The sequence below is a fragment of the Miscanthus floridulus genome, chromosome 18 (assembly GCF_019320115.1).
Source record: "Miscanthus floridulus cultivar M001 chromosome 18, ASM1932011v1, whole genome shotgun sequence".
NCBI lineage: Eukaryota > Viridiplantae > Streptophyta > Magnoliopsida > Poales > Poaceae > Miscanthus > Miscanthus floridulus.
Genome location: NC_089597.1, coordinates 27,548,831 through 27,558,627, shown reverse-complemented (window position 1 = coordinate 27,558,627; position 9,797 = coordinate 27,548,831). Strand labels below are relative to the sequence as shown.

Here is a 9,797-nt window from a genome sequence, read left to right as displayed (position 1 = left end):
AGTACGGCCTGAGGCCGTGTTTGATAGAGAGTGATGGAAGGGCCGGAACTGTGAAGAGCCCAAGCCTAGTGCTGCACATTTTCTCTCTTATCGGCCCAATCTCGACAGCCCATCAGGGGGGAGGCCGAGTCGTCTTCTTGAGAAAGCCAGCGCGACTCCTCGCCTTCCCCGTATTCTACTCTTCCGGTCTTCGGGTCTCCCGCAATTCCGCAGCGGCTGGTCCCGTGCAAAACCCTACAGCGCCGGCAAGAGAGAAGGGCTAGGTATCCCATGGCGCGCACCAGGTGTGGCTGCAGCTGCAGCTGCGAGCTGTTGCAATCTGGCACCTCCATCGTCACCGATCTCAAGATCGACGGCTACTCACTCACCAAGGGTACACCCACCGGAGATTACCTCGAGTCTGATACTTTGACCGTCGGTGGCCACAGTTGGCGCATCCGCTTCTTCCCCAATGGAGCCAAATCGGAGGACGAGGGTTTCATCTCCGTTTTCCTTCACCTCGACGGGAGAGTCGCCGATATGGTGTTCCAGTTCGATTTTGTCGATAACGTGGAGGAGGAACCGGTGACAGCAGCCACCTTTACCGACAAGGTGTCCTGGGGATACCCACAATTCATCAGGAGGGTAGAGCTTGAGAAATCGGAGCACCTCAAAAATGACTCTTTCACACTCCGCTGCAAGATTGCTGTTATCCACGAGTTCGGCGCCAAGTTAGAGCGGCCGAAGTTAGAGACGGCCGTGAGAGCCCCTCCAACTCCAATGTAGGGCCGTCTCCCTGCCCCCATCTGACCTGCACCGGAATCTTGGCGACCTCCTCCTGAGCGAGAAGGGTGCCGACGTGGTCTTCGATGTTGGTGGCCAGAGGTTCGCGGCACACCGGTGCGTGCTCGCGGTTCGGTCACCAGTCTTCAGCGCAGAGCTCCTTGGCACAATGAAGGAGAGCAACACGACAGGCATTGTCCGTGTAGACGACATGGAGGCTCAGGTGTTCAAGGCTCTGCTCTACTTTGTGTACACTGACTCATTGCCCAAGACAGAGGAGAGAGGACAAGGAGAAGCAGCTGAAGAGGAGGACGACAGCATCATGTCCCAGCACCTGCTCGTTGCAGCTGATAGATACAACTTGGGGAGGCCGAAGTTGATCTGTGAACACAAACTGTTCGGGTACATCGAGGTGGGCACAGCAGCCACCATACTGACGCTAGCTGAGCAACACAACTGCCACGGGCTGAAGAAGGCATGCTTCGATTTTCTCAGCGTTCCTGTGAATCTGAGGACAGCCGTGCCCACCGATGGCTTCAAGCATCTAAGCAGAAGCTGCCCAGCTGTCATGGTGGAGTTGATTGCTATGCTTGCCACCTGAAAACAGTGACGATCATCATTGTTTCGGAATTGTTATTACCTGAGTTTTTAGTAGCCTAGCCATTTACTTTATATGACATTATGAGTACTGGAAGATGCAAAATTACCATGTTCAATGTCATCTCGTTTTTGTGAGGTCATTACACATCCCTGTAGCCCATGTTAATCTGGAACATCTTTGTTATCATCTAGCTCCGCCCATTAGGTCCACAGTACCTCGGCGACGCGGCAGGGGTGGTGTCTCGGCCGCCGTCTTGTTTTCTTTTCTCTACGGAGCGGATCGGATGCTGCTACAGACAAAAATGTTTTTATTTCTACAGTCAATGGTGTAGTAGTAGTTTTAAAAATTGCACCTAAAATTCATTTTTCTGTGTGGGGGTGATGATAGTTCGTTGACGGAACGTGTTGCTGCTGATTTGCCATGTTGATATACCATGAGGTATAAATGACTGAGCTAAAGACACTCCACGTCCACCGCTCCTTCCCCTGAACCCCTCCTCTCTCTCCGCGTGGGCGGGACCCAGGAGCTAGGATGAGGACGAGCACGCCCCGCCCACAGGATTCTAGGCACGCGGTGCGCCCCTTCCCACAGCACCTGGGCCGTACCAATGACTCTCTGAATATATATTTGAAACACGAAACACTTGAATGCAACATAAAACACTTGAATGCAACATACGTTTGAAGCAGATGAAACATTTAGAATATGCACTTGCAACATGTTGGTGAAACATATGCAATATCCAGATAAAACACTTGCAACTTGCAACATGAAAACACTTATTGCAATATAAGACCGAAACAACTGAAAAATTTCGAACATACTCTTGCAACATATGTGTGAAACATATGCGACATCTAGATCAAAAACGTTGCGCCATACGTCTAAAACAGATGAAACATTTTGAACAAACGCTTGCAACATGCCTCTGAAAAACTTGCAACATATTTTTGGAACAGTTTGCAACATGTGCAACATCCCGATCTACTTTTGCAACATCCATGTGAAACAGAGGACGCCGGCACCGGCGACGAGGGGCAGGGCGGGCGCCGGGCGCGGCTCCAGGGACGCAGCCTGGCCTCGCGGAGGCGAGCAAGGGCCCCGAGATAGAGGAAGCGGAGGTGGTCACCGCTGGAAATGGCGAGCAAGCAAGTGGCAGGGAACACGCTGTGCTAGTTGGGAATGTCGCCGTTTTTTTAAGAGAACGGCAGACCTATTGGGCTGCAGCGGACAGGCCAAGAAAACGCGGTGTGCGGACTGTCGGACGCCGCACTGTAGCATTTCCGTACCTGAAGACAAATCAAACCGTCATGTCATGTCTCAGTTGCCCCACTCCCGAAACGCCCGGCGCGCGCGAACGCCGTCACTTCCCCTTCGCGCCAAAAACAAAACCCTAGGTCTCCACCTTCATGGAGCCGCCGCCGGTGGACCGGCAGGTGGCGGAGATTGCCGCGGAGCCCGACCGCGCCGCCGCGTACGCGCGGTTGCTCCTCCTGCAGCGCGGCTGCGCCGATGACCCCTCCGGCGCTGCCGACCTCGCCGCGGTGTTGCCTTCCACCCTCCTCCCGCTCCTCCTCCGCGACGCGGCCGCCGATGACGAGGCCGTCGCCGCTTCTGCGCTCAAGTGCCTCGGCTTCGCGCTCTACCACCCCGTCATCGTCTCCACCATTTCAGGTACTACTAGTCTAACTACTAGTGGTTCTCTGTGCTCTCATTTCTTCAGTTAAATATCCCAGTGTTGATTGAACTTGAACGAGATCTAGATTAGTGAATCAATTTGGTTTTGCATTGCTAATGAGAAAGAATTGGGCCTGGTGGGATTTAACCTCTTCTGTTAATAATATTACTCCAACCGTCTGCTGTAAGATCAAAACTTAAACCTTTTGCACTCGTTTGAATCTGAGCTCCACCAGCATGTTTGACATTTGTAGCTCAAAGTTTTTGTTTTACTTTCTACTGTTGTCTGGCAATTAATCTGAGATCCTTCCAATTTGGAATGTTATTTGTACTGTTTTCGACTATTATCACTTTTACTACCAATCTATCTCTTTAATCCCTTGGGCTCATCCTTCTGAAAATCTAACTTGACACGGTCCTCCTAGTTTTTTATACATGACATGCTGTCGACATTGTTTTAAATAGCACAGCTAAAAATATATTTTCTTATTTTACAGCACAGATGGCCCAATTGGTATTGGATACCTTGGTACAGATAATCATGAATACTCGGATGAAGGTTGATCCGGCTGACCATTTTTTCCTTTTCAAGAGCTTAAGATGCTAAATTTTGCGTGCAGAATGCGTATTTGATCTTTTTAGTATTTGATTCCCATTTTCTCCTGTTAATTCTTTTACTACAGTCATCTTGTAATTTGGGTGTCTGGTGCTTCTCGGTCCAACAATTGGAGCCATTGATTATAGAGGATAGAGCAGATCCAATGCTTATTGCTATTGTTCATGCCCTCGACAATCCATTTGGTTCCTTGTCCACAACATTTGAGGCAGCTCAGGTGGTTCTGCACACCTAAACTATGTTGCATTTCATTGCTTTTTTCTGTGCTTTTTAGGAATTTCAATGTACAGGCTGCAACCGAATTGTTCATGTAACTACAGCCTACTTGCTTAGTGGTGTTCATTACAAAATAACCATATGCTTTCACAATGCTTCTAATTCACAGGAATTTGCCTCAAATCATGCAAAACTCTTATTAGCATACTTTGCTCCTTTTTTCTCTTCCTTTATCATCTATCATATTATAATGTAACTTGGAATAGTGCTTTTTAAAAACTTCTGCTCTGTAGGCTATCATGATTTTTTTTTCTCTCTCCCTTTATCATCTATCATTATTATGTAACTTGGAATAGTGCTTTTAAAAACTTCTGCTGTAGGCTATCATGAAGCTTGCTGACCAAAGTCCCAAAAGAATGAGGGACCAATCATGCTTGTGGGTTCCACCAGTGTACCGAAGACTCTTAAGTGCTGACAAGACAGAAAGGGACATGGCAGAAAGATGCCTTATTAAGGTGTCATGTCTTATTCTACCACCTCAGCCTCTTCTTTCCAAGGTAATTAAAAGATCACTGTTAATTACTAGAAGATATAATTAGATGTTGCTTTAGCACTATTAGAAGCAACTCATATGAATATTTCTGTTAATTCATTAAAAACTGTGAAGCTGTTGCTCGCAAATTCATGCCACATATGCACATTGTGGTGTATTATTTGTTTTTTTAAATGGACTATCTTCTGATAGAGCATTTTAATCCAACTTAACTATCTGGGTGCATTATAACGGTGCACCCAAAGGTTCAAGTAGATTGGGTGACTTATTATGATAAATCTTGAGGGTAGCTTCATGTGGACAAGCAATGATTCAATACATTTTTTTTGTGTCTGGAATAGGCAATTTAGCTGAATTGCATTAGTTTTACGTATTGGTGACATATGGATGTACTCCTTGCCACACAACGGTAACTGCAGTGTGAGCTTTTGTTGAAGTGAGTAGCATATCAGCAAACTAATTCTCTATCAATAGTATAGCATTATTAAAACACTTGAAATCAAATCTGAAATGATAGGTCTAGAGGCTTCATAACATTTCCTAGCTTCCTGCTACTATTGAGGATGTCCTGCAGTTCTATTACTTTCAGTTCAGGTTACAGAATCCATGTACCAGCAAAAACTGGAAACTATCACTTCTTTCTGTGACATGCAGGAGAGCTGCATGTCATTGTATTAATAGGTAGAAAAGTATGGTCACAAGAACATGCTGATTCCACTGCTGGGGTTAGTTTTTTATGACACACTTGCCCTAGAAGCAAGGAAAACACCCTCCACAACAATATTGTGTCCGGGTCTATGTACGACTCTTTCTTCTCCTTTTAATGAAATGATACGCAGCTCTCCTGCGTGTTCGAGAAAAAACACCCTCCACAACTCGGCCAGTGCCTTTGCTCCTGCCAGGATCCACAAATGGCCCTGGTCAGTGGCTTCCTGGAGCACAACTTGGATGCTTGGTTGCTCCCTGTTGAATTATTAATAGATTAATATAGGTAAACGTGCACGTGATGCAGGTTTTTGGTTATACCAATTTTTGTGTTGCTTTTGATATCTAAATCTTTTTCTGTGTGTGTTTACTCTTTCCTGGAGTTGGCTTATTAAATGGTTCAGTGTTTCTCCTGCAACTTTGCATATTTTCCGCATATTTTACTTGCTGTGGTGATCTTTCCTATCCTCAATGAGCTTATCCATCGATTGTTTCCCAATTTATTTTGATGCTTGCTGTATAGGCTGTTGCTTCAGACCTTGAGCAGAAGTTACTCTCCTGCATGGTAAATATGCTTGATGATCCTTCGAAGAAAGTTCAAACTGTGAAGTCATGGGGATGGATCATATCTTTGCTTGGTCCAGATGCAGTGAACAATAGACCGCTGCTTAATAAACTCCTAAAGGTTCCGGAGCAGATGTTTACTGATTTAAACCCACAAGTTCTGGTTGCTACAATGGTGAGTTAAACTATTTATCCTTTTTCCGGACTACAATTTCTTTTCTAGTATCATGAATGTCTCTATTACATTATGATAATCTTTACATATTTACAGGTTTCCTGGAAAAAATTGGTGGATGCATTTTTTCCTTCTCAGGCAACCGAGATTGTGGTCCAACAAACTGTGATTCCCCCATTAAAACCCATTGAACAGGCAAGTGCGCAGGTGAAAAGGATAAGATTAATTATGGTGCCTTTATGTCGAGTTCTATCAAGAAGTCGCAATATTGTACTTAGCTCTTCTTGTTTGAGTACATGGCATTACCTTCTACATAGACTTGGTAATCTGATCAATCATTTACCCATTCTGGAGGCTGCTTTTGGGCCAATACTCAAAATAGTTTTCTCTTTTGGGATCAATGATCAGAACAAGCCGCTATGGTCATTTTGCTTGAATCTTTTTCATGATTTTGTTTCATCCAAAAATAGGGACAGAGAGGATTTGTGTCCTCCAGTGAATCAGAACTTGCTAGCTCAATCGTGCATGCATATCAAGGCCTTATTGGATGTTCAACATATCAAATGGTTACCATGGGATATTAGTTGCTTTCATTTCCAGCTCGATATTCTTGGCATAATTCTTAAGCCAGAACTATTCCAGGACATGATTCCTGAAACACTGGTGATTGTTATGGATTCTGCAACAGAGATTTTCAGATTTCTTCTTCAAGGTATTCAAATCGAACTTAGAGAGCAGCATGCTTATGAACAAGTCAGCCAATGCATTACTAATGTGTGCATGTTTGCAAAGAAGTTGTTGCTGGATCATATAGGAAAGAATAGTGTTAACAAGTGTGCAACATTACTGGAATTTGGTCTTCAGTTTGTGAAAGTTATTGTGGACGAACTAGATCATTCTCTGTTAGCTTCTGAAGACATTGAGGTATGCCTAGACATCGAGCACATAAAGGAGAACCAACATGCAGAATACAGTCCAAAGGTGTCTTTACCAAGAATCAGATCACTCTCTTACATGGAGATGGTTTCTCCAGCAGTTTATGTGGCTGCACTGTCTCTGTCCATGATATCTCAGTATACTGGAGAGCTGTCTCATAGAGATGCAGAGAAGTTGGTTTTAATTCTGGCTTCATCATCAAATGTCCTGGAGAGTTTTCGTATTGCTGTCTCTTTTATGTATATGCAGATCAGGCGGCCGACATGTAATAGGGAAAGATTAAAATGGTTGATGGTTTGGAACTCGTTTGCAAAACAATTGAACAGTCAAATTATCTCTTATTTGGAAACCAATTCTGGATTAAGTTACCATGATGTTCTCCATCAGTTCTTCTGTTATCCAATCCTTTATTTTTTATACCCCAAGGGGATATCCATTCTTTTGAATGCTGAAAACAGCTCCGAGTCAAATGTTTCTGTCCTGCAAGACCTGGAGATGGAATCAACAATTGAAGTTTATAGATCCCTCTCTACAAACTCCTGTAATTCGAAGTTTTCTTCCAAGGTTTTCTTTGATGGTTTTTACCAATACTTGGTTTGCACTATTGACGAAAACATGGCATTGTTCCAAGCCAACCTTGAGCATTTGTCGGAGAAGTTCGAAAATGCTACTATCCTTTCTGCTCTTGGTGAAATAGTTATTGGACTGTTACAGAATGATCAAATGTTGACCACTGCTAACCAAGAGTTGAAGGAAACAAGTGAAGATTCTTTTGTGTGCACACAACCTAAACTTTTCTTGAATTGGTTCAAGCTTGCTAATAGGTTTGTTGACTTACACTTCTAAATGGAACACCTGTATCTATCCTGCCTACCATGAGGATGACCTCAGTCTGTTTCAGTAATCTATAAGCTTTTTATGATTTGCAGGTTTATGAGGTTGTCAAGTTTTCATTTCAAAGCAAATCCAGCTGGACAGCACCAGGTCACAAGCAGGTATTTAAGCAGATTTACAAAATTATAAACTTGTCTGTTGATTTTAATGGAAGTAAGCTGCTATTAGTTGTGTGCTTGAGTTTACATCTCAGTTCTTGTAACTTCGGTTGTGCTTCAGGTTTTTTTCAACTTTATCTAATTTTGCTGGGCATATCGTACTAAAGGAACACGTTCTTCTTCTTTTCAAGGTTTGTGGCATATTCACAGTACAAAGTAAAAATATAGCTGTTCATGTTGCTAAGGGCATCAACTTCATTTAGTCCTACTCTTTCTAGAATTCAGGCACATGACACAAAGCACATACTTTATGCTAACTGCACGAAGACACCATTTTGTCCTTGCAGATTATTGGAGACCAACTTACCGAGTGGCTCTCTTTAACCACCATATTGTACTCTGAAACGCAACAAGGAGAAATTATTGTTCATCTTGAGAACCTTTGGCTCAAGATGGTTGAGTGCCTGAAGAGGAGTCAGCTAGTCAGTGATGTTCCCTTAATAAATCAGAAGCAGCGACTTCTTCAAGTTGCACTCAATCACCCACATCACCCCATTTCAGATGCAACAGCATCAGTTTGCAGAGCAGCAACACATGTCAACACAATACTTCACCCTGGCTGCTTAATTTCCGAATTTGATGAGTTATTAATGCATAGAAGAAAGGATCTTGATAGTTCCAGGAAAACAGTCATCACATCCAATTCTACTGAGCTCATGGCTGAGAGAGATGGTGGATCTGTGAATGTCTCGGTGGGTTTGGGGAGGAAGAGGCTGAAGATCATGAAGTATTCAACTAAACCAAAGGAATTTAACAAAAGTACAGCCCACATGGGCTTCTCACCACGTAATATGGAAAACAGAGTGTGTAGGAAACCAGAATTAATTTTGGAGATGCTACAGAGAAAGACATAGTTGTCTGTACTCAATGTTAATGGTTTAAAGAACTTAAATGTGTAGATAGTTTTTATGCATGACATATGTATATCAAGCGGAAAATCAATGCAATGATCCCCTGAAAAAAGAGAGATTTAAATCCAATCAAAACTATTGTGAACTGCACCTACAGGGCCTACAAGCATTGTCATTCCTTACCAGTCACATTGTTCGATTACAATGAGATGGAAACAATAGGATGTCATCATGTACAGTTCTACCTCTAGTAACTGATGATTTGGGCTGGCTGCATCCCATATTTTTGTGTTTTGGACTCTTCTGAGCAAGATCTATGTGTTCCTCGTCATACTGCAACAGTGGCGGATGCAGGATGGGAACAAAGGGGAGCTAAATAATGAAGATTTATGGCTAAAGTTAGAGATCAATAGTGATTTGAGGCTAAGTAACCATGGTCTAGTAAAGAAATCAGACTCACTAGGGGCTGTAGCCCCGGCAGCCCCCCGCCCCCTGCATCCGCCCCTGTACTGCAGACATGTTGTAAAGCCCAACTCTTCGTTTGATAAATGATGACTACAGGTCTATACAGCTGCAGCTTCTTTTTCCAATCGCAAAAGTTTTTTTTTTTTGAATTTTACTACTACCTGCCTACGCACCCGACAGCACCCACGTCTGTTCACTTTCTATCTTATCTTCTTCCTCCATTGTCTTTCTCCTCCCCACTCCTGCCTCCTCCCAGAGCGGCTTCACGGCCGCCGGCGTTGCCTCTCCCGCTGCCTCCACGTCACTCGGCTTCGGATCTAACGACGACGTTGGAACCCGCCATGGCCGCCGCCGTCGCCATGGACACTGGTCGCGGGCGTCGCGCGGGCACTTTGGGGCGCGACTGCTAGGGAGGACCTCGCCGGAGTGGGGCGCACTGGCGTGGCCGTCGGAGAGAGTTCACCGGAGATGAGAGAGAGAGAGGCTTGCGGTGAGGAGTCAAGGAGATAACGCATGCGTGCGGTGATGGGGCGCTTCGTTGTTTCATCGTATGATTGGATCGGATGGCCTGCGCGGTGCCGTGTGATTGGATCGGACGGCCTGCGCCTGCGCGGTGCGCACGCC

The 9,797-nt window shown here is 44.6% G+C and overlaps 2 protein-coding genes across 3 annotated transcripts; both read left to right on the top strand.

The window, feature by feature from the left end:
* The first annotated feature begins 270 nt into the window (after positions 1-270).
* Positions 271-1,363, top strand: LOC136523553 (BTB/POZ and MATH domain-containing protein 1-like). Its single transcript, XM_066517197.1, has 2 exons — positions 271-710; positions 766-1,363. Exons 1-2 carry the CDS (start codon positions 271-273, stop codon positions 1,361-1,363), a joined length of 1,038 nt encoding a protein of 345 aa, XP_066373294.1.
* A 1,378-nt stretch (positions 1,364-2,741) lies between these two features.
* On the top strand, positions 2,742-8,848 carry LOC136522454 (uncharacterized). 2 transcript variants are annotated; one of them, XM_066516274.1, is made up of 9 exons: positions 2,742-3,037; positions 3,538-3,599; positions 3,724-3,873; positions 4,253-4,429; positions 5,654-5,869; positions 6,008-7,629; positions 7,735-7,800; positions 7,919-7,988; positions 8,145-8,848. In XM_066516274.1, exons 1-9 carry the CDS (start codon positions 2,773-2,775, stop codon positions 8,709-8,711), a joined length of 3,195 nt encoding a protein of 1,064 aa, XP_066372371.1. In that variant the 5' UTR covers positions 2,742-2,772; the 3' UTR covers positions 8,712-8,848. The 2 variants fall into 2 exon arrangements, with proteins under 2 accessions (XP_066372371.1, XP_066372370.1); XM_066516273.1 differs by having other exon boundaries at positions 5,966-7,629.
* Positions 8,849-9,797: the final 949 nt, after the last annotated feature.